Below are 24,615 nucleotides of genomic sequence, written 5' to 3' on the forward strand. Positions count from 1 at the left end.
CTGGATAAATAAGTAATTTTCTTACGGTTGGGCGACCAATAAATTCATATTAATAGAGCATGGCTGAGAGGACACGACTTTAAGTTACATTTTAACATTTTCATATGGGATTTTGTCTTTTTGGGATTGCAACAGAAAGCCCAAACATCTCATCCTCTGCCTGTGACATTTATTATGTTCTTTATCTGTTCCTTCATATTCATTAACTCGTGTGCATTTTCATTTGCTTTTAATCACAGATTAAGATTGTTTTAATCACGTTATGTGTGTGTAAAACGTCCCTGGGTGGGCTTGAACCATTAATTTAACAGCTGAACAAGCTAACGTATTGTGCCACAGAGACATGATTAGCCTTGATGGGTGTGGCCTTAAGATTCATGCCCCTGTATAGATGTGGCTTCAAGTTCAGCCCCCTTAATGTTTAACCCTACCTGACCAGAGCTGCATTCATGCAATGGACACAAGAAATACAGTACCTTATATTTTCAATACTTAATCAACTTTATTCATTCTTTCTTGAAACACCAACAGTTTAGTCAAAGCATATGACATTAAGTAAGCAAGTAATTTCAGATAATTATGTAATATTTTCATATTGATCAGAGTATTGATTACATGTTACTACATAGTTTATATGACAATAAAAGTTAAATCTGATAAACTACTCAGCTGTTAAGAAATTGCGATCATTAATGCTTCATACAACATGATACAGTATTATGTGAACTACACAGCAAGTTAAATTTTATGTAAATAAATGTTGATTTAAAATACGATGGGATATAAGTTTACACAAGAAGAAGCAGGTCACCTAACTACACGAGTATGAGTGTCTGGACCCCAAGAAGAATAGTCCTCACCAAGGTTTAGAGGACTAAGGGGATCCATAATAAAACTATACTAAACTACAACCTGAAACCACACAATGATATCAGAGAACTGCCCACACAGTTTGATTGACATTTCATCTCTGAGAAGTATTTTTTAATATCTCCTGTCTACTCTAACTCAATAATCTGAGCAGTGGTAGTACCCAATAAACTCTTCCAAATCCAAAGTCCACCATAGAGGGGCTCGGTGAACGTGGTCTGGACTCTGTGGAGTAGAGTCATGGTGTCAGAAACACTGTAGAAGGACAAGATACCTGCCCTGGTGTCAAGATACACCCCCACTCTGGAGGACAGAGGACCTCGGATGCGAGTTTTGACACTGTTATGTCTGAACTCATATCTCTGTTCGTAGCAATCTAAGGCCCAGGACTTGCTATTGTTTCCAAATCCACTCTTATCCATCTCAGGAATATTCTTGTATGCCACTGCTACTGAAACTCCTTTACCGCTCCACTCCACCTCCCAGTAACAACGTGCCGTCAGACTGTCTCTACTCAGAATCTGCTTCGTCAGTCTGAATCTTTCTTGTTTTTGAAAATGAAATGGCTGTGTAGCTTTCTCTGATAATTTTCTGTCTTTATCAGATAGAAAGAGCTGATCATGGGCTGTGGTTGGATCGAGTGTCATTTGATACGAATATTTCAGAAACTCAGCTCTGGAAATGGGCTCTGCTTTAGGCAGCAAAACGTCCACTGATTTCACCATCAGTGACATCTTCCACCATTCCTCACCAAGGATGCTCTGCTGTATTTCCTCTCTGGTCTTTGACAAAGCTGCTTTCACGTCCTCAAAGTAGCTCAGAGGACGGACATTGAGGTTTGGTGAGTCTGGTAAGTTGTCACCAACCTGTGACCCTAGGGGATAGCTGAGCAGAAATTCTGTGTGGTCCTCTGTGCGACAGAGCTCCTTCAGCTCGGCCTCGTTCCTCCTCAGCTCAGTGATCTCCTGCTCCAGCTTCATCTTAAGATCTTTGACTCGAATCACTTCAGTTTTCTGCTCGGACCTGATCTGCTGCTTCAGCTCAAAGCTTCTCTCCGTGATGAGACGGATCAGCTCATTGAGGATCTCGTCACAGTCCTCCACAGTTTTATCTGCAGCCTTTTCGATGGCCTCCATCTCCTGTTGAAGGACCTTCACTTCCTCCTCTCTGGTCTGGATTCTCTGCTGGATTTGATGGACAGTTGCATCAAGCTCTTTCTGCCTCGCAGTCCTCTCTTCTCCAATGGAAACATAGATGTGGCCTTGGTGTTTATTAATGGAACAGAGATAACAGATAGACTGCTGATCAGTGTAGCAGAACATCTTCATCACCTCATTGTGATCAGAGCAGATGCTCTCTTTCAGTTTTATCGAAGGAACGACCAGCTTATGATTTTGAAAAGCAGCAGATTCATAGTGAGGCTGGAGGTGTTTCTCACAGTAAGACACCAGACATTGCCAACAGGACTTGACGGCCTTCAGCTTCCTCCCAGTGCAGACGTCACAGGCCACGTCTCCAGGTCCAGCGTAGCAGTGATCAGAAGGAGCAGCTTGGAGTCCAGTCTTCTTAAGCTCCTCCACCAAATCTGCTAACATGGTGTTTTTCACCAGTTGAGGCCTCGGCCTGAAAGTCTTTCTACACTGAGGACAGCTGTGGATTCCTCTCTGATCTTCTTCATCAAGTTGGATTTTAATGCATCTCATGCAGTAGTTGTGTCCACAGGGAATCGTCACCGGGTCCTTCAGTAGATCCAGACAGATCGGACAACAATATTTTAACCGGTCGCTCTGATTTCCTTGTTGCGCCATCTCACCTCAATGAACCAATGAGAGTCAAACAGCTTCACTTCCAGATAAACACAGTCCAGTGATCCAAACCAAAAGACAGAGTTCTTCTTATTTTTGTGGGCAACAAACTTAAAAGTAGTAAAACTAGTTCTCATAAAAGTAGTTGATCAGGTAGACAGAACTACTTCAGTCTTTTTCAATGATAATAATGATGACTTATAACCTGTCGAGCTGATACCTTCTGTGCCCCTCCTTACAGTGGAGTCACTATCAGATAAATGCTGCTTTATGGTTCACCTGAAAACAAAGTTCACTTCCTGATGAATGTACACTCACTGATTGGCATTACATGGGGCGGGTGGCCTTTTTTCTTCATCTAAGGAGATAAAGGGGTTTTATTGAGGTTATACGTGTTCATGACACCTGTTTATAGAAAGTTTATATTTTCTTCACAAACCTGAATTTGCAAATATGAATGATGCCATTATAGGTTGCAGTGTTGATGCAGTCCCTCACATTTACTACTGTTAGGAACAGCTGTTTCAGTGTGTGTTTGTTAACATCTTTACTGCAGTTAGAAACCAACCAGGAATTACTTCCTTATTACAGTTGCAGTCTATGTCCATGTCTGTCTGTGGTTTAATCTTAATTAAAACTTCATACTGAATGATGTATGAGTAGCACATAAATTGTGTACATTTACGGTACTAAAGTACAAAAAAAAAATGACGATCTTTACTGGAGCATTTCCATTTTAAACTACCCAATACTTCTTGGTCACTTAACCTGATCTGATGTTTGTTTACTGATGTAGTTTTGTCCTGTGAATCTCCCTACAGACGCCAATAAAGATGGAGAACTTTGTGTGTTTCTCAAATCTGATACAAGGTGACTTTCAGCTGTGCCTGCCTAGTAGTGAAAGAAATATGTTTAGTTTAAGTTTAATAAGTTTATTTGTATCAGGGACAATGTACAAAATAACATTAGTCTCGAGATGAGACGAGATGCCTTGAACCGGATTTAGCTTACTAGCTACTTTCCATCCGTAGTCCCTGGGCAGGTGAATAAGAACAATAGAAATATAAGAATTATCAATTTACATAGCATTCTAAACATCCATACACATATGCATATACACCCTCTCACACATCACAAACACTCAGGACATAGGCCTATTTCATATCAGTTAACAAAACATACAGTTATTAAAATACTTCACACTTTGCCAAGGTTAAGAATAATTTAGGCTCATGATTAATGCAGTGTATTAAACTGCTTTAGAGGTATTTTAAAAAGAGGTTTGGATGCTTGTGTTCAACAACTGTCATCTTTCTGTGTCTTGGTTCCTGCTTTTACAGTAAGTGAATTATATTTGAAAAATGGTGCCATCTAGTGGCCAATTCCTGGTATTTCATTTGTATTGACTGGGTAGATTAAAACAGAGTATTGAGTTACGGGTTGACACTCTGCTGGATAAATAAGTAATTTTCTTACAGTTGGGTGACCTATAAATTCATATTAATAGAGCACGGCTGAGAGGACATGACTTTAAGTTACATTTTAACACTTACATATAGGATTTAGTCCTTTTAGGATAACATTCGCAACAGAAAGCTCAAACAACATCTCATCATCTGCCTGTGACATTTATTGTGTTCTTTATCTGTTCCTTCATATTCATTTATTGTTGTGCGGTTTGATTTAGGCTACTCTTAATCACACAACATATTTGTTTTAATCACATCAACATTTGTTGATTTGATCGTAAAACGTCCCTGGATGGGCTTGAACAACCAACCTTTCAGTTCACCGCTAAATGAGCTAACCGATTGTGCCACAGAGACATGATTAGCCTTGATGGGTGTGGCCCTAAGATTCACGCCCCTGTCGACCTGCTAATTTGAGTGGGAAAGCGGCTAAATACATACATTTACTCAGGTACTAACTGTACCCAGTACCACATAAAAATTTGAGTATCTTTACTTGAGGGTTTCCGTTTTGAGCTACTTCAAAGGAGGCTATACTGCTATGGCCTGTCATTCATTTTTTATATTCAGTCATATGTCAGGAAATGTTTTGTAAAATGTTACGTAAAATGTTTAGAATGTTTAAAATGTTATAAAGAAAAAAAGGAGGCTCAGTTTAACACCGTCGCTCACGTAAGTCGCTGGCGCGTTGCTGGAGCATTTTAAAAAGCAGAAGGAAAAATGTTTCTGTGTAGGCTACTCACTGTTCCTTTGGAAACGCAGAAAGTTGCAGCACCAACCGTCAGTTTAAACTTCAAGCCGTTAGCTGGTCCGTGTGCAAAAACACTGGTTTCCCTGGCAACAGCAAAGTCCAACAGAGCACCTTGACTGCAGCAGCTCAGTGGCCCTGTCCGAAGCACACTATCAACAGAAATTCATAATTTCTAATAGGCCTAAACCCGCTACCTGTTAACCATAAATGTTCATGTTGTTGATTTTTTTAGGATTCATACTCACTCATAAGAAGCTTGGTATAAAAACGTTGTTTGTGTTTTTTTCCATCTAGCTAAAGTGACAGAGTATCTTTGGCGGCAGCTAGTCGGCTAACAACTGTGCTAATTTAGCAATATTGCTGAGAGAAAACTATTTCATACGGCTCGCTGGCCCGTTTTACAGGGTACACCCATTTATATATATTTAAAAAACAAAAACCCCGGTCGTTAGCTTAACTAGAGACGTAAAAATAGTGTTTGACAGCTCCCGATTTTTCACCCATTGCTTTCAGTTTTCAAACGGCGTTTAGTCCCGCCTCTCCAGGAATCCGGTTGGTTACAATGTTCACCTGGTTAGCCAATACACAAACAGGAAACAAAAACGAGATGTTCAAGGTCTACTTAAAACATAGGACATTTCTAGATTTTACTGAAATGATCAATTTCTTCATATTTATGCAAAACAAATTTATTTTCACAAGTGATAACTGAAAGCAGGTCAGTTTGAAAATGTTCCATATAAATATTAAACTGAAATATGGATTATACTCAAACGAAAATCAGCATGGTGCTACAATGGATCAAGTTTATTAATTCATTCTTAATCACAGTTAAATCACAGTTTTAAAAAAATTACAGTAAAATATTAGATCTGATTTTACTCTGTAAGCTGTAATAAAACTAAAATAAACACCTATAGATGAAAAGAAGAAGAAAACATTACAACATTAGGCTATAACATGTAGGCTACTATATTAAAGCAGAAGTAAGCGATCCGGTCGTTTTGGCTAATGCTGCGTTCCAGGCAGGCTTTTGAAACCGTAAATTACAGCTTCAAGTCACGACTTACGACTTTGTAGCGTTCCAGGCAACCCACTCGTGTTTTTCCGACCTGTTTTACCTGTGAAAGTCACTATAACGGCCACTCGTAACTTCTGACCCGTGAACTTGTACCAGATCGAACTGGTACGAGTTCACAGGTCGGAAAAACACGAGTTACGGGCTGCCTTGAACGCACCATAACAGTCCTCGTCCCTACGTCACCACATTCACGGCGTCCCTTGGCTGCACACACAGCCCTGCATGCCGTTCTCTCTCCTCATTGGATAAAAATTGTAGGATACGAGAAAAGTTTTCTCCTCGGCTCAGAGCAGAGCAGAGTGACTGACAGACCCGTGTTTCGGTCCAAACACTCTATGTAAGTGATTGCTGTCGGAAGATATAACTATTTAAGACTTATATTAACACAAAAATATCGCTCACTTCTGCTTTAACTGCAATCAACATTTTATGTGGATAAATGCTCTTTTTTATGCCATATATAATACACACAAGAAGCTAGGTCACCTATACCTAAAACCACAGGAAACGATAACGAGATGTTCAAGGTCTACTTAAAACAGAGAAAATTTCTAGATTTTACTGAAATTATACATGTGTTCATGCAAAACAAATTTATTTTCACAGGTGATAACTGAAAGCAGGTCAATTTGAAATTTTTCCATGTAAATATTAAACTGAAATATGGATTAAATACTAAAACTAAAATCAGCATGGTGCTACAATGGATCAAGTTTATTAATTCATTCTTAATCACAGTTAAATCACAGTTTAAAAAAATTACAGTAAAATATTAGATCTAATTTTACTCAGCTGTAATAAAACTAAAATAAACACCTATAGATGAAAAGAAGAAGACAACATTACAACATTGTAGGCTATAACATAGGCTGCTATATGAACTGCAAAACAAGCTACATTTTATGTGGATAAATGCTCTTTTTTATGTCATATGATATAAATACACAAGCAGGTCACCTACCTACAACCTAAAACCGCAGGGAATGAAAACAAGATGTTCAAGGTCTACTTAAAACAGAGTAAATTTCTAGATTTTTCTGAGATCATAGCCTACATTTCCTCATATTTATGCAAAACAAATTTTGTTTCAAAGGTGATAACTGAAAGCAGGTCAATTTGAAAAATTTCCATGTAAATATTAAACTGAAATATAGATTAAATACACAAAATGTAAACGAAAATCAGCAGGGTTCTTCTCTTGATCAAGTTTATTAATTTAATCTAAATCACAGTTAAATGAGTAATGATCACAGTTTAAAGAAAACAATAAAATATTAGATCTGAACCACTCAGCTGTAATAAAACTAACATTGCTTCCTATAGAGGAAAAGAAGAAGAAAAAAAACATTACAACATTGTTTAACATGTACTGTATTGACCCCAAAGCAGGTTATATTTTATGTGCATGCCTACTCATTTTTTATGTCATATAAGTACACACAAGAATCAGGTTACAACTACAGCCTGTCCTGAAACCACATCAACAGGAAATCACAGGAAAAAGTATATCAGAGTCCTACCCACAGTGTTTGATCGACATTTGAAGAGAAGTACTTTTTATCTCCTGTCTACTCAAGCTCAATAAACTTGGCAGTGGAATTGCCCCAAAAACTCCAACAAATCCAAAGTCCAGCATAGAGGGGCTCGGTGAACGTGGTCTGGACTCTGTGGAGTAGAGTCATGGTGCCAGAAACACTGTAGAAGGACAAGATACCTGCCCTGGTGTCAAGATACACCCCCACTCTGGAGGACAGAGGACCTGAGATGCAAGTTTTAACACTGTCATGTCTGAACTCATATCTCTGTTTGAAACAATTTAATGCCCACGAGTGGCTGTTGTTTCCAAACCCACTGTCATCCATCTCAGGAATATTCTTGTATGCCACTGCCACTGAAACTTCTTTACCGCTCCACTGCACCTCCCAGTAACAACGTCCGGTCAGACTCTCTCTACTCAAGGCCTGCTTCTTCTGAATGAATCTGTCTGCACGCGCACGGGTATAGTAAAGTAATTTTGGAGGACTGTCTGATACTTTTCTGTCGTTATCATACATGGACAGACTACAATGGGCTGTGGTTGGATCAAATGTCATTTGATATGAATACTTTAAAAACTCATCTCTGGTCTTGGGCTCTGCTTTAGGCAGCAAAACATCCACTGATTTCACCATCAGTGTCATCTCCCACCAGTCCTCACCAAGGATGCTCTGCTGTATTTCATCTCTGGCCTTTGACAAAGCTGCTTTCACGTCCTCAAAGTAGCTCAGAGGACGGATTTTGATATTTGGCAACTCTAGTAAGTCATCACTGACCTTTGACTTCAATGGGTAAAGCAGTAGAAATTCTGTGTGGTCCTCTGTGCGACAGAGCTCCTTCAGCTCGGCCTCGTTCCTCCTCAGCTCAGTGATCTCCTGCTCCAGCTTCTTCTTAAACTCTTTGGCTCGTGTCACTTCAGTTTTCTGCTCAGACCTGATCTGCTGCTTCAGCTCCAAGCTTCTCTCCTTGATGAGACGGATCAGCTCATTGATGATCTTGTCATTGTCCTCCACAGTCTTATCTGCAGCCTGTTTGATGGCCTCCACCTCCTGTTGAAGGACCTTCACTTCCTCCTCTCTGGTCGTGATTCTCTGCTGGATTTGTTGCAGACTTACATCAAGTTCTTTCTGCTTCTCAGTCCTTTCTTCTTCAGCTGAAACTGTTGCATGACCTTTGTGTTTATTCATGGAACAGAGATAACAGATACACTGCTGATCAGTGCAGCAGAACATCTTCATCACCTCATTGTGATCACAGCAGATGCTCTCTTTCAGTTTCTTGGAAGGAACAACCAGCTTGTGATTTTTAAATGCAGCAGATTCATAGTGAGGCTGAAGATGTTTCTCACAGTAAGACACCAGACAAACCAGACAGGACTTGACGGCCTTCAGCTTCCTCCCAGTGCAGACGTCACAGGCCACATCTCCAGGTCCAGCGTAGCAGTGATCAGAAGGAGCAGCTTGGAGTCCAGTCTTCTTCAGATCCTCCACTAAATCTGCTAACATGGTGTTTTTCACTAGTTGAGGCCTCGGCATGAAAGTCTTTCTACACTGAGGACAGCTGTGGATTCCTCTCTGATCTTCTCCATCAAAGTGGCTTTTAATGCATCTCATGCAGTAGTTGTGTCCACAGGGAATCGTCACCGGGTCCTTCAGTAGATCCAGACAGACTGAACAGCAAATGGTTTCCCCGTGTCTCTGATTTCCTTGTTGCGCCATTTTACAGCTCAGAATTAATTAAAGTCGAACAGCTTAATTTCCTGATAACCACAGTCCAGCGATCCAAACCAAAACACGGTTCTTCTTCTTTATGTCTGCAAGAAAAGCTTTCGATCTATTCCCGGTCAAGCTGATACCTTTTCTGAGCCACATCTAAGACCCAGTGAACTCAAATAGTTTTGCTCTCAGATAAATAGGCTACTGCCATGCAAATTAAGACACACTTCCTTCTATTATATAGCACTGACTGGGACAACCTGTGCATGAGCACCTGTTCACAACATGAATGTGGGTGTGACTAATGACAATATGTTTCACTGTCAGTTTTCCACATTATTATTATAGTAGCCAAGTAAAGGTCAACTGTTGGGGTGAGCTTGAATCCTTGAATCCTTTAGGTTAACAGTTGAAGGCATTACCTGAATGCACCTCAGATAAATTTTTGTCCTTAGTGTGGCCTTGGCCTTCCAATCTCCACCCACTTTTTTTTCTAGGCCTCAGCCTTGTCTTTACGTAGCATTATATAACATATTTGTTACAAAATGTTACTTTCTTAAAAAAAAGTTTTTTTGAGCTGTCAGAGTAAGTCTTTGAACATCACAGTTGATGATGTCTCACTGCCTTGTAATCTCTGAAAATCTGAAAAAGAACCGTCCCTGGGTACATATTAGGTATAAAACACAACTTCCTGATAAAATCTGTTACTTTGTGTCATCTGTCTTATCTGGAGTTGTCAAAGTTGGACTTTTGACCTTTCTATAGTCATGGACATCACTGTTGACCATGTAGTTTCTGAGTGAGAAGCTGTTGACTAATTTAATTGTGAAAATAAAGAGTAGCTGACAAATTCATGAATTTATGGATTCATATTCTTATTTTGGAGGTTGTCCCTTGGCAAATAATGTCCATCTCTAATGTTACACATTTGTAGCTCTGGCACAGCCTGGCTAACACCAGACCTCATCTCAGTGTAGATTAAGATTCGGTCTGGGAACCACCCGTTCATTTTTTCGTATTTGAGGCGTGGTTTACGAAAGCCCAGAGCTGTTTATTGGGCGCTACGAATGTTTATCAAATGCGTCTGTACGTAGTTTATAGCCAATCGTATCAATCATACCCAATGACGTATGTAGAGCGACAGAAATCCGATGAGGAAAAAAAAGTTAAACGTTGCTCTTTTTCAAAACAAACTTGCGGTTTAAACTACTTGAAAGACTTTCTAACGCTGCATCCAAAGCTAAAGCGTCTGCCGCCATTGTCAGGGTTGAGGGAAGCAGGACCCAAATGCAGACAGCCACGATACCAGTCTCACCAGGAGCAAGACCAGGGGACATGGCGGGCAGAGCCGGGGACCTCGGGCGGACGGCCCGAGGGATGAGCAGAGGGGCATGGACAGAGATGGACTGGGGTGCCAGCTGGACACCTGTGGCAGGAGCCAGACTGACCACTGGCTGGACACTGGGGATAGGAGTCAGGTCACCAACTGGACGGTGGCGACTGGTGTTGAGCGGACCACCGGCTGGACGCTGGAGACAGGGGTCAAACACTCCAACTGCTCAACACTGGAGGCAGCAACTGGACAGGCCTCTGACCAGACACTGGAAACAGGAGCAGGACGGTTCTCCTGCTGGACACAGGAAACAGGCGCCGGTTCTCCTGCTGGACACAGGAAACAGGCGCCGGGCTCAAGGGCTGGACACTGGAAACAGGAGTGGATGAGCGCCTTGGCTGGAGGCTGGGAACCTGGGACTGCTCGTCACCAGGTTGGAGACTGGAAACTCCGAGCTCTGGCACACCAGAGCTGTGGGACGCTAAGGATCGGCGCCCTCGCCCTCTACGTCTCCTCCTCAGTGCCTTGACCTCCACAGGAGAGCTGGGTGCTGCATCGTGTGATGCCAGAACAGGCGTGGCGTCTGCCCGGACCCCCGACGCTGGAACAAGAGTGGCGACCAAGGGTGACTGCTGTTCAGAAGGTGGCGCAGGAGAACGCTGCAGCTTTGGAGGGGGCGCCGAAGAAAGCTGCAGTCCGGAAAGCGCCACCAGAGGAAGCTGCAGCTCTGAAGAGGGCGCCGGGGGATGCTGCAGCGCTGGAGTTGGCCAAACTGCCAACGAGGCACGGGGAGCAGGAGTCGGCCAGACCGTTGCCGAGGCACGGGGAGCAGGAGTCGGCCGGAGCACCAACTGCCTCACCACAGGTAGGGGACATGGAGGCTGCGGCCCAGCCGGACAAGGTTTGCCAGCCAGCTTCCCTATAGCAGGCTGGGAGGCCCTGACTGGCCTGGAGGCGGCTAGCCCCGGTCTGTAGGCCTGTTGAACTGAGCGGGGGCCCCCCTAGTGCCAGCCGGGTGCCCCTGAAAGGGTTGTCCTCTTCTGGGGAGTTGATAAAGCTGGAATTTCCTATCATTGTGGACATCACTGTTGACAATGTAGTTTTGCTGAACATTGCCTTATAACACTAAGTGAACAGGTTTTACATCATTGCTACAGCATCGTTGCATCATTAAACTAAGAATGAACCATCCCGGGATGGGCTCAACCCATCAACCTTTCTGTTATTACGCACTAACTGGGTGTGTCCCAAAGATTGACACCCCTGCATGGATGTGGTTTCACGTTCAGTCCCCGTAAGGTATGAAGGTATGCTACCTGACCAGTGCTGCATCCATGCAGTGGACAAAAGAAATACAGTACCTGATATATTTTGAAGATTGAATCAACTTTATTCATTCTTTCTTGAACCACAAACAGTTTAGTCACAGCATATCACATATAGTAAGTAATCATAGATAAGTAAAGTAGCCTAACAAATGATTTTTTATTGATCAGGGTATTGATCACATGTTACAACATAGTTAAAATATGAGACTAAAAATCTGATGAAGTATTCAGCTGTGAAGAAATGGGGATAAGTAATGCTTCGAGTAAAAGAAAAAAAAGGGAAAAAGATTACAATGTGATATATAAAATAACATGTATTATGTGAACTTCACAGCAGGTTACATCTCCTGCCTACTCTAACTCAATAATCTGAGCAGTGGTAGAACCCAATAAACTCTTCCAAATCCAAAGTCCACCATAGAGGGGCTCGGTGAACGTGGTCTGGGCTCTGCAGAGTGGAGTCATGGTGTCAGAAACACTGTAGAAGGACAAGATACCTGCCCTGGTGTCAAGGTACACCCCCACTCTGGAGGACAGAGGACCTGAGATGCGAGTTTTGACACTGTCATGTCTGAACTCATAACTCTGTCCGTAGCAATCTAATGTCCACGACTTGTTGTTGTTTCCAAACCCAGTCTTATCCATCTCAGGAATAGTTTTGTATGCCACTGCTACTGAAACTCCTTTACCGCTCCACTCCACCTCCCAGTAACAACGTGCCGTCAGACTGTCTCTACTCAGAACCTGCTTTGTCAGTCTGAATCTTTCTTGTTTTTGAGAGTGAAATGGCTGTGTAGCTTTCTCTAATACTTGTCTGTCCTTGTCAGATAGAAACAACTGATCGTGGGCTGTGGTTGGATCGAGTGTCATTTGATATGAATATTTCAGAAACCCAGTTCTGGTATTGGGCTCTGCTTTGGGCAGCAAAACATCCACTGATTTCACCATCAGTGTCATTTTCCACCATTCCTCACCAAGGATGCTCTGCTGTATTTCCTCTCTGGTCTTTGACAAAGCTGCTTTCACGTCCTCAAAGTAGCTCAGAGGACGGACTTTGATGCTTGGTGAGTCTGTTAAGTTGTCATCAACCTGTGACCCCAGGGGATAACTGAGTATAAATTCTGTGTGGTCCTCGGTGCGACAGAGCTCCTTCAGCTCGGCCTCGTTCCTCCTCAGCTCAGTGATCTCCTGCTCCAGCTTCATCTTAAACTCTTTGGCTCGTGTCACTTCAGTTTTCTCTTCAGACCTGATCTGCTGCCTCAGCTCCAAGCTTCTCTCCTTGATGAGACGGATCAGCTCATTGAGGATCTCGTCACAGTCCTCCATAGTTTTATCAGCAGCCTGTTTGATAACCTCCACCTCCTGTTGAAGGACCTTCACTTCCTCTTCTCGGGTCTGGATTCTCTTCTGGATTTGTTTCAGATTTTCATTAAGCTCTTTCTGCTTCTCTGTTCTTTCTTCTTCAGCTGAAACCGTTTTGTGGCCTCTGTGTTTATTCATGGAACAGAAAGAACAGATACACTGCTGATCAGTTTGGCAGAACATCCTCATCACCTCGTTGTGGTCAGAGCAGATTCTCTCTTTCAGTTTCTTTGAAGGAGCAACCAGCTTGTGGTTTCTAAAAGCAGGAGATTCATAATGAGGCTGGAGGTGTTTCTCACAGTAAGACACCAGACAAACCAGACAGGACTTGACGGCCTTCAGTTTTCTCCCAGTGCAGACGTCACAGGCCACATCTCCAGGTTTGGCATAGCAGTGATCAGCAGCAGTCATCTTCAGATCCTCCACCAACTCTGCTAACATGGTGTTTTTCACTAGCTGCGGTCTCGGTATGAAAGTCTTTCTACACTGAGGACAGCTGTAGATCCCTCTTTGATCTTCTCCATCAAAGTGGCTTTTAATGCATCTCATGCAGTAGTTGTGTCCACAGGAAATTGTCACCGGGTCCTTCAGTAGATCCAGACAGATCGAACAACAGCATTTTTCCTGGTCGTTCTGATTTCCTTGTTGCGCCATCTCACCTCAATGGAACAATGGGAGTCAAACGGCTTCACTTCCAGATAAAAACAGTCCTGAAGAAAAACCAGAACAGAGTTCTTCTTCTTCTTTATGTCTGCACGAAAAGCTTTCGACTGACTCCTGGTCGAACTGAAACTTTTGTGAGCCACATACAGTGAACTCAAATAGTTTCACTCTGAGATAAATACTGCCCTCTGATGCAAATGAAAACGCACTTCCTTTGACTGATGAGCACTGACTGGAACAACCTGTGTATGAGCACCTGATCACAGCAAGAATGTACGGGTGTGTACTGTTGGGTATGTGACTGTCTATAAGGACATTTCAGTGAGTTTCACCGTTCATTTCCTAAACTCTTCCCTCTCAGAGCAAGTAGGTAAATCCCTGATGATGTGAGAGGGAAATTGTTGGGTTGAGTTTGAATCCACCATCCTTTAGGTTAACATTTGAAGGCGTTACCTGAATGCACCTCAGAGACATGTTTGTCCTTAGTGAGTTTGGCCTTGGCCTTCCAATCTCCACCCACTTTTTTTGTATCATTGTTTTTTTGTTCTAGGTCTCACCCCACATGCTATATTATGTATTAGGTAGACAATGTTTGGAGCTGTCTATGGTACACAGTGGTATGATCGCAGACATCACAGTTGGCATCGCATTACCTTGCAACCTCAGAGAGCAGTTTTATTGTAGTGCTAAGAAAGAACCTCATGGAATTATGGACTTATATTTCTATTTCGGAGACATAGACGTTGACCCTGGTTGACAATGTCTCTCTAAGGTTTTACATTTATTTCCTGGGGATTCAACACTCTGTAACAATTTTTCCCAGTTTTGTGAACTCTTATACCTCTGTATCTAATACTCCCCTGGGTGGGCTTGAACCACCAACCTTTTGGGTAACAGCCAAACAGATTGCTGTCTTACCTTTCTGTCATTGTGGACATAACTGTTGACAATGTAGTTTTGCTGAATATTGCCTTATAATGTCAAGTGAACAGGTTTTACATCATGTTTCATCGTTAAACCAAGAGTGACCCGTCCCTGGGTGGGCTCGAACCACCAACCTTTCGGTTAACAGCCGAACGCGCTAGCCGATTGCGCCACAGAGACCTGTTTAAGCAAAAGGGGTGTGGCCTGAAAAAGAATTCCGCTCCCCTTCCGTGTTTGTGATGTCTATTGTTAGTTTTTCCCTCTGGACCCCATGCAATAATAATAATAATGTTTCTATTTGTTGACTAATTTAATTGTGAAAGTAAGGAATAGCTAAGAAACTCATGGAATTATGGACTTAAATTTATTTTTTGGAGACATAGACATTGTCCCTGGTTGACAGTGTCTCTCTTGACTTGGGATTCAACACTCCGTGACTTTTTTTTTCCAGTTTTGTGAACTCTTATACTTCTCTGTCTAAAACGTCCCTGGGTGGGCTTTAACCACCAACCTTTCGGTTAACAGTTGAACCAATTGCGCCACAAAGACTTTGTTGCTTTTGCCGTAGCCTTGGTCTCAAATCACCACCCACTTTTTTTTTCTATGCTTCAGCCTCGTTTTTACAGGTTCCTGTCTGTCCTCTAAAACCAAAAACCTTCTGAGTGGTATATTACATTAGGTATAAAACTCAAGTTCCTGATAACATCTGTTACTTCTTGTCGTCCATCTTATCTGGAGTTGTCAAAGTTCAACCTCTGACCTTTCTGTCATTGTGGACATCACTGTTGATGTAGCGTGGTGCAGAGTGAAGCTACCTTCCACTACACATTTAATTTGAATGTCTTTATTTTTGTTCTGCAAAGAGCAAAAATATGTATTTTATCATCACAGTTCGCCACACACACATAATAACTTCAGACTCAAGTGTGTGTTCTCATTCACTGAACAGATTCACTGTTCTAACACAGGAAAATCATAACACCTGTACCAACATCAAAACAATAAATCATGTGACTGCTGTATCACTGTTCTTGACCATTTTCATCATGTACATTCAATATATCAACTTATTTAGCAACCACACAGTATCAATCATGTCTAAACATTGTCAAATTAATCATGTATCTATTTTAACCTATTTATTTATTTATCTCTGAACTACACGAGCAGTCCGGGCTGACCGGCTCATAGTTTTCCTGTTGCTCGCGGTAACTACGCAACCAGTGCTAACTACAGGCTAGCCGTTTTCCGTACGGTACATTGGCTGAGTAACGTCTATAAACAACAATACATAACGTCCGAACGGGATAATAAACCAGCACATAACACATTCACCCACTCGTTACACATCTCTAACGCTCCCTTCTTACCTGCAAAGAGCAAAAATATGTATTTTATCATCACAGTTCGCCACACACACATAATAACTTCAGACTCAAGTGTGTGTTCTCATTCACTGAACAGATTCACGCGTGACTTCCTTATTCCTGAACACATCGTGTAGCGAACGCGCCCTCTGCTGGTCGGAGTTAGTACTGCACATTCCTAGGGAACTACATTTTTCAGACAATAAACCACTCTTTTCTCACCATAAACACACAGACAATTATTAACACACTCTGAACATGAGCTGTACTGTATGTAAATTATATTAACCATGTAAATAATAATAATGTAGGGATATTGGCTCTGTATGCCACATTGACAATGTAGTTTTGTTGAATATTGCCTTACAATGTCAAGTGAACAGGTTTTACATCATGTTTCATCATTAAACTAAGAGTGACCCGTCCCTGGGTGGGCTCGAACCACCAACCTTTCGGTTAACAGCCGAACGCGCTAGCCGAACGCGCTAGCCGATTGCGCCCCAGAGACCTATTTAAAGAAAGGGGGCGTGGCCTCAAAATGAATTCCACTCAACTTCTGTGTTTGTGATTTCTACTGAGTTTTTTCCCCCCTCTGGAACTCATACAATAATAATAGTGTTTCTATTTGTTGACTAATTTAATTGTGAAAATATGGAATAGCTGAAAAACTCATGAATTTATGGATTTATATTTGTATTTTGGGGTTTGATAATGTCTCTCTAAAGGTTTTACATTTGTTGACTTGGGAGTTGTCAAAGGTGGACCTTTGACCTTTCTGTCATTGTGGACATCACAGTTGACAATGTAGTTTTGCTGAATATTGCCAAGTGGACAGGTTTTACATCATGTTTCATCATTAAACTAAGAACGAACCGTCCCTGGGTGGGCTCGAACCACCAACCTTTCGGTTAACAGCCGAACGCGCTAGCCTATTGCGCCACAGAGACATGTGTGGCACAAAGGGGCGTGGCCTGAAACAATTGTATGATTTTCTATTTTTATTTTTTTAAACCACACCTTTTCTTCTTGTTTTATTTACTATTAAAGTCTCAGCTCATATGCATCAGTCAGCCACACACCTTAATTCACATATTTTATTATTACATGAGCTTTTCTTGGCATAAACAACTCTCCCCCAAGACACACACACGCCAACACATTCAGGTATGCCACCTGACCAGTGCTCCCGCATATTACCGAGAAGACAAAGCCTATAAAGTATGCAAAGTAGCCGACAATTATGACATGACGCTGACAAAGAGAGACACAACTGAGGAGAATCGAAAGTCAAAAAACAGGATCAGCCGCAGTAGGTCAGAAAATATGCGTCCACTCCTTTTTCTCACCAAATGACATTTAAAAGCACTGAGGGAGTGGTTGATATCTTCAAAATGCCAAACATTTTTGTTCTGACATGTTTTATATTTAGAGCTAAAGGTTTTACACTTCAAGTTTGACTCATCTGGAGTTTAAACCTTTAAAAAAAAACTAATGAGAAAACAATGGTAGCTCCCAGGAAGCACACAAACCGGTTTTACTGTAATGTTGAAGATGTTGGGAGGCGGCAGCATCTTCAAAAGTATTTCCAATCAGGGCAACAAGCAACAGGAAGTCAGACTGTTGTAGTGATGGGTGAACAGTGCACACTTCAAAACACATTAAATCAATAAAGAGTTGTGTGTTTTTTTGTAATTGAAGCATCTTTAAATCAATTCTAGAGTTTGTTGCTGTTGTTTCTGCCATTAAGTGTAATTTCTGATGTCACCACCGGTGGTCACTAAAGTCCCATCTAACAAAATGTTCAATTTGCACTCACGGGTTTTTGAATATTTGTTGAGATTTCCACTTGAAATGAATGAAAAACTTGTTCCTGAGTCGTTGTTACAGCTTCACAGCTTCACTCACTGAACTTTCTCCAAACATCCAGTCGAGAGAAAACCAGAAGTGACTCATCATCAGTTTGTTACGGTGCGTTCACAGGCAACAGACTCAGGAGGAGATGTGAGTCTTTTACCCTCCCCTGGGTTTTGTCTCTCAGGCAACATGCAAGGTGCATAAAGGTGCTGTCACATCCTAAAATGACTTCTTATATATAATAAACTCTAACAAAAAAAGCAAAAAAACATTATTAATAGGATGTCTGGAGTTACATTAAACATGATTTTAAGGAGAATTTGAACATTATCAATACATTTTAGATACAATAAAGTGCAGGAAACATTGTAAACATGCTTGTTCTACCTTGTGCCACATTATCAGTCGACTGTCACAGGTGAAAGCGACCGAACCCACGAGTTAAATCAGCAAAATTTGAATACGGCCTCTATTTATTTTCTCATTAGGAAGCTATAAATAAATGACAAAGCCATGACTGTCATTTTTACACCTCAGGCATATCAGCTGATCAGTATGAATAATAAGAACAACAATAATGATGATAAATAAGTTTATTCATACAGCACCAAAGTGCGTCACATGAAAAAACAAGAATGAGTGATGGAAAGATTAAAATGGAAAACATTACAACGAGATGGAATATAAAATAAGTGATCAAATGAGGGATAACATGGATAAAACATCAATAATCACAGAAAGCATTAAAAGAGGAGCAGATAAGTCGAGTTTTCTTTCTTTAGAAAAAAAAAAACTAGAGGAGGAAAAAATCAGTGTGTTGCTTTCAAGTGGAAACACAAACAGAGGAGAGACAAAGAAGTAACAGTCGTGTCGGAGGCGAGGGAATGAGAAAGAGATGAGGCCGTCGATCAGGTCCGACTGGTCCGAGGTGAAGTCGACTCTCCTGTCGCTGCCACACGAGCTGCAGAGAAAAAACAACAACAAGGACAACGACAACAATGAGCGGCCAAAAACAACGAAACAAGTAGATTTGTTTAAATGTGAAGACGAAGAGACGAAGGAGGGAAGAAAACGAAAGGAAACACATGAAGGGAGAGAAACTGGTTGTTGGCCTATATGTGCAGGTTTCAGGTGTTTCAAAGAGGCCTTTTAGTGTGTGTGTGTGTGTGTGTGTGTGTGTGTGTGTTAATTACAAAGCTGGAGGGGGCCGTAAACACACAGCAGGGAGGTAAAGGTGGAGTTGAATGAGTCATTTACATGTCTACAGACAATGTACTGGTCTTGTTTTAGGTGTGATATTAAACAAATTAACTAAGTATCACTCTGGTATTGATTATCTATAATATCTCACTAGCAGTCTATCCTACTATATAAAATCAGATAAGCAGATCGATCGAGTGTTGTCTTTGTTTTATCCATTAATGAAAGTTACATTTTCAATTTCATGTTAAACAACAAAGAAAAACCACCATTAATCACATTTTAGAGGCTGAAATGGAAAGTCAGTATATTTTCTATCAGTCAACTAATCAATCAGTTCAATTATTCACCTGTCAAACTTACATCAATGTGTCAGATATTTTACATCAAAAACCAACAGTCCCGCCCTGTCAATCAGCTCTTATGCAAATCGGTTCAAGACTTTTTGTGAATTATGTAAATAATCCTGCTGATAATCAAAGAAACAAACAAACACAACAACTGTCGGCTAACTAATAACTAACTGTCACAACTGCAGGTTTGATCTCAATTAACATAAAGTGGCAGCAGAACCTTCACCTCCATGCAGATATAAAACCATGACAATCTTATTTCATTCAGCTTTTACTGAATTTTTAAATACTATTTAGAAATCTGTCAGTAAATCACAAGAACTCCTTCAACCAAGTCCAGTCTGATTGGTGGATATCAGAACCGTTTTAAAGGGGAACTGTACAAGTCGCTCTGTTTGTCAAACCCATGTGCATTTGTTTTTCAACGAAGTGAGAAATCAATCCATGGAGCGGTGGATAACGTTATTTATCATCTACCATGTTACCATGTGTATATCTGTGTAGTCTTATCTGTCATAAACAAAAGATTACGGGCTATGAGGCGCGTTAACGTTTGTGTGGTGGTGGCGCAGAGACGAGAGCTGGGACACCGGGTCGGACACCATGTAGTTTCCAGTAAACTCTGGACTATGTCCCTTCAGGACACTTGGATTGCAGTGGACGAGCAGTGTGGAGGAATATCAAATGGTTTTTGTGTAGTATTAGGGACGTTTTTGTGTCGGGCCCTATTACTCTCATATAAAGTTTTCGTTGGACTACGAACCGGCCTCCCGGGTCTCCAGATGCACTTTGAGGAATAAAAAACTACTCCCGAGTATTCATCAGCATGAGGGTGAGTCACTAATGACTGAATTTCATTTTTTGCTGAACTATTCCTTTAAGGTGGAAATCCTGCATAGTTCCTCTTTAAAGCCCGACTGGAAGAATGAGTTGTCTCTGCTCCCTGGCTCCCCCTACAGGTGTGCAGGAGTGGGATTTCCTTTTCACAAAAAAGTCGTAAATACAAGTCGTGAACTGAGCTGAACACGCTTCTGTTGACAAGCTGAAGTTTATGTAACTAAAACAACACCAAGTAGTCCAGACCCAAAATGACGATTTTTTTTTGGTTTTTTTAGTATATTAATGTAAAAAAACAAAACAAAGAAAAAGATTTGATGATTCACAAAGACTCAAAGTGTCACGGAAAGCATGGTAACTTCTGTCTTTGGTGCCACCAAACCAAGAAACTGACACACAAACAAGGTTTGGATGTGTAAAAGAAAAGTCACGGGTGAGTTTTATCTTTTTATCATCTGACACATCGTACGTCTACAAACTTTTTTTTTCTTTTTTTAACTTTACCTCAACTGTAAAAATCAAACCTGATGGGAACAAATAAAGTCTTCTGGGCCTGAAGCGAAGGGTCAGGGGTCAGGTTGTAGAGTCGACTCCAGATCCTCAACATGAAAATGACCAGAAAAGAAGAACAACAACAAAAGGTCAAAGGTCAAACACTTAGACAAGACTGCACAGCTTATTGGTTCATGCATCTCACAGAGGAGGAAAGTGTGTTCAGACCAAGAGTAGAAGAGCAGCTTTACGTTACTGTATATTATATATTATCCTTTACCTCCTACACACACACACACACACACACACACACACCTAGTCCCTATATTCTCTTCCTCCTCTTGTCTTTTCTCCACACCTTAAAGCGGAATGGAGAAGCGGTGGAGGCAGAGAGAGGTGGAGAGAGGCAGAGAGAGAGGGAGGAAGGAGGGGTAAACCGGTCGAGCAGGTATGAGGCCGAGCCCTGCAGCCTGTTGTCACCGTTATTTCTGACGCGCATGCGCGGTGGCGCCCGTTTCCTGCTTTTTTAAATGAGTACCTGGCTTGGCTGCGTTTCGACCCACCTCTGTCTGTCTGTCGAGTCGAGTCGGTGCGTGCGTGTGCGTGTGCGTGATCGGAGTATTTTTCTCTCTCACACTCACACTCAGTCACTCACTCCCGTTATTCCAGCGCAGCGGCTCATTCTCGTCTCTCTCTCTTCTACCTGCGGCTCGTTCACCTGAGCGGACTCACCTGTCTGTCTGTCTGAGTCTCCGCGGAGCCAGCGACACTTTTCTCCTTCTTTCTTCTCTCTTTTCTCTTCTTTCTTCCTCCGGAGGACCGACAGTCAGCGGGCTGAGGTGATCCAGGAGGCGGGAGGAGAAGCAGCGAACAGCGGCTTACGAAACCTGAGTGAAGGTGGAAGGTGTCGCTCCTTCTTCCTCCTTCGCACTGTTTTGTTTTTTCTTTCTGGAGTTTCCTGCTTTTTTTTTTTTTTTTTTTTTGTGACTCCGTGTTGGGGACTAGTCTCCCTCTTCTTGCCCCACCGGACCCCCCTTGCCCCCCCAGCTACCAGCCAGCAGCAGCAGCATGCCACGGGCCTTCTTGGTGAAAAAGGCGAACGTGTCGCCGGGGAAGCGGAACTGGAGCGAGCTCCCGGATCATGAACGAGGCGACGTCTACATCCCAGGTGAGTCCAGTCCACGCTGCTGCCGCTGGAGATAATGAGCCACGTTCGGGCTGTTTCTGTTTTTTTGTTTTGTTTTTTAATTTTTTAATTAAAAAAAGTCAACAAAAAGTCGGTGGAGCCTCGCGGTGCGTATTTGGACGAGTTTTACGCGCGGGTTTGTCCTCGGTGGATTTGATGTTTGGGTCCAGTGGCGGGTGAAGAGGGGAAGAGGAGGGGAGGGGGGGTCGGGTGGGGATTGTAACGGGGCCGCTGTGGGACACGGAATAACGGGAAACACAGAGAGAGGCCCACAAGAAGAGGAGGCCCCGTTACAAGTTACTCCCAGTTTATAGTTTTATATTCTGTATCTCTTTTTTTTTAACCCTCGTTTATTTATTTTTTTATTATAAAAACAAGATTCAAATAAGAGAAAACATTTTTTTTATTTAGTATTATAAAAGAATATAAACAAAACAGCAATTAACTCTTATATAAAACTCATAACAGGAGAATTAAAGTGCAGTTTATTGACACCGGAACTCGCTGAGGCCTATAAACTCTGCAGGGCCCGTTGCTTTTCACACCGACCTTCAACCCCTGATTACTGCCTCTCCCTCTCTTCCTCGTTCACTTAGATGTGTATGTGTGTGAGAGTTTGTGTGTGTGTGTGTGTGTGTGTGTGTGTGTGTGTGTGTGTGTGTGTGTGTGTGGCCTTTATACAGCTTTATATAATCTTTCTGTCTCTATTGAACCACAGTGTCAGTGGTTGATGGAGACGGAGTTTTCCTGCCTATGTTACAGTTATAAAGACACTTTTTCTATCAGCAGTAATTTAAATATCAATATATATATAGCCTATATATAATCTATAGATATCTATTTGTCTATCAGATCGTGGTGAATCTGGATTAATCGATCCCTGATTTGATAATAATGTGACGGCAGTTGAACAGTGTAACGTGTCCAGACCGAGGAGGAGCAGGCGCTGACATGTGGAAACTGTCAGAGCTGTTTGTCTGTCTGCGGCTGCTTTTACATTTCTATGACAGGTAGAAAGAGAGAGAGAGAGAGACCCCCTCTCCTCCTCCTCCCCCCTTCTCCCCTCTTTGCTCCCCCTTTCTCCCCCTCCTCCCCTCTCTCTCAGTGAGAACAATCCCCATTGTTGCCATCGGCAGAGGTTTTATTGTAAGACCACGTCGGTATCAGATAACAAGTAACGGACTACACCCTAAAACCTCTTTCTCTCGCTCCTTTTTTTTCTCTCTCACCCTTCCCCCCTCTTCTCTCTTCCCTCTCCCTCTCATTCCTCTCCTCTTCTCATCACCGTTAACTTTTAATCATTGACTTTTACATCCTCTGTGCTGTTTGAAACCGGAACCAGTGGAAGAACTGAACCAAAGAACAAAAAAGACAAGAAAATGTTCTTTTTAAATAACTTTTTAGTGTTATTTATTACGCACAGATCCTTTTTTCATTATTATAATTATTATTTTTAGCGGAATTGAACTCGCTGAGTGTCTGTAACTGTGGCTCCTGTTCAGTAACTGAGATCAGAGTCGAAACTGTTTTAATCGTCGGACTCTTTCTGTTCGTAACAAACACAACAACAGACGAGCGGTCGGTGCGTAATTACGCGGAGAGACTGTGACACTCCCTCTCCAAACCAAACCAACGGTCTCTGGTATGTGCCGTTACTTGATGTACCTGCCCGACCTGTGACGCGACACACACACACACACACACACAAGGACAGGTATGGTGATTACCCTCAGAAACAGGCGTGTTAAATACTTTAACTTGGCTCCAAATGTCATCAGTTAGGACACTTCTTCTTTCTTTCTTTCTTTCTTTCTTTCTTTCTTTCTTTCTTTCTTTCCTTTTTCTTTCTTTCTATTTTTCTTTCTTTCCTTCCGTTTTCATTCCTTCTTTCCTTCATTCTTTCCTTCCTTCTTTCCCCTTTCTTTCTTTCTTTCTTTCTTTCTTTTTTCATTCAGTCTTTCTTTCTTTCCTTCCTTTTTCATTCCTTATTTCTTCCTTTTCCATTCTTTCTTTCTTTCCTTTCATTCCTTCATTCTTTCCTTCCTTCTTTCCCCTTTCTTTCTTTCTTTTTTTGATTCTTTCTTTCCCTTTTCCTTCCTTCTTTCATTCTTTCTTTCTTCCTTTTCCATTCTTTCTTTCTTTCTTTCCTTGACTTCCTTCTTTCCTTTTTCATTCCTTCTCTCTTTCCTTCTTTCATTATTTCTTTCTTTCTTCCTTTCCTTCCTTTTTCATTCTTTCTTACATTCTTTCTTTAATTTTTTCTCTCCCTCACTCTTTCTGTCTCTCTCCACAGAAAACATCCACCTATCTATCTATCTATCATGACTAGTCCACTGCCAACACGTAGCTTAGCACAAACACTGGAAACAAAGGGAAACTGTTAGCCTGCTCCAACCTTAAACTCTCACATCTGGTTTATGTGACACAAACTCCTCGTCATCGTCGTCGTATCACGGCAACATAAACATGATGATGTCATGATTGTTTGT

The 24,615-nt window shown here is 41.8% G+C and overlaps 4 protein-coding genes and 2 non-coding genes across 6 annotated transcripts in view; 1 reads left to right on the forward strand and 5 right to left on the reverse strand.

Annotated features, from left to right (window-relative positions):
* Positions 1-583: 583 nt before the first annotated feature.
* LOC146968761 (tripartite motif-containing protein 16-like) lies at positions 584-2,779 on the reverse strand. The gene has a single exon (XM_085759015.1). The coding sequence runs from the start codon at positions 2,676-2,678 to the stop codon at positions 999-1,001; it is 1,680 nt and encodes a 559-aa protein (XP_085615141.1). The 5' UTR covers positions 2,679-2,779; the 3' UTR covers positions 584-998.
* A 4,704-nt stretch (positions 2,780-7,483) lies between these two features.
* Positions 7,484-9,288, reverse strand: LOC146968762 (tripartite motif-containing protein 16-like). Its single transcript, XM_085759017.1, has one exon. The coding sequence runs from the start codon at positions 9,228-9,230 to the stop codon at positions 7,545-7,547; it is 1,686 nt and encodes a 561-aa protein (XP_085615143.1). The 5' UTR covers positions 9,231-9,288; the 3' UTR covers positions 7,484-7,544.
* A 2,951-nt stretch (positions 9,289-12,239) lies between these two features.
* LOC146968763 (tripartite motif-containing protein 16-like) lies at positions 12,240-14,034 on the reverse strand. The gene has a single exon (XM_085759446.1). The coding sequence runs from the start codon at positions 13,902-13,904 to the stop codon at positions 12,240-12,242; it is 1,665 nt and encodes a 554-aa protein (XP_085615572.1). The 5' UTR covers positions 13,905-14,034.
* Positions 14,035-14,943: 909 nt separating this feature from the next.
* Positions 14,944-15,017, reverse strand: trnan-guu (transfer RNA asparagine (anticodon GUU)). The gene has a single exon. It is a non-coding gene; the product is annotated as a tRNA-Asn (tRNA).
* Positions 15,018-16,625: 1,608 nt separating this feature from the next.
* On the reverse strand, positions 16,626-16,712 carry trnaa-agc (transfer RNA alanine (anticodon AGC)). Its single transcript is given in 2 exon segments — positions 16,626-16,661; positions 16,675-16,712. It is a non-coding gene; the product is annotated as a tRNA-Ala (tRNA).
* A 5,295-nt stretch (positions 16,713-22,007) lies between these two features.
* Positions 22,008-24,615, forward strand: part of ovol1a (ovo-like zinc finger 1a) — a 10,515-nt gene continuing 7,907 nt past the window's right edge. The window contains exon 1 of the mRNA XM_085759022.1: positions 22,008-22,108. Coding sequence (XP_085615148.1) covers positions 22,009-22,108 — 100 coding nt within the window. The 5' untranslated portion in view covers position 22,008. The remainder of the gene's footprint in view (positions 22,109-24,615) is intronic.

The sequence above is a fragment of the Trachurus japonicus genome, chromosome 18 (assembly GCF_045865225.1).
Source record: "Trachurus japonicus isolate A0001 chromosome 18, Traja_1.0".
NCBI classification, from domain to species: Eukaryota; Metazoa; Chordata; class Actinopteri; order Carangiformes; family Carangidae; genus Trachurus; species Trachurus japonicus.

Coding starts and splice junctions, on each gene's coding strand:
- LOC146968762 (XM_085759017.1), bottom strand. CDS start 9,230: ATGGCGCAACAAGGAAATCAGAGACACGGGGAAACCATTTGCTGTTCA.
- LOC146968763 (XM_085759446.1), bottom strand. CDS start 13,904: ATGGCGCAACAAGGAAATCAGAACGACCAGGAAAAATGCTGTTGTTCG.
- LOC146968761 (XM_085759015.1), bottom strand. CDS start 2,678: ATGGCGCAACAAGGAAATCAGAGCGACCGGTTAAAATATTGTTGTCCG.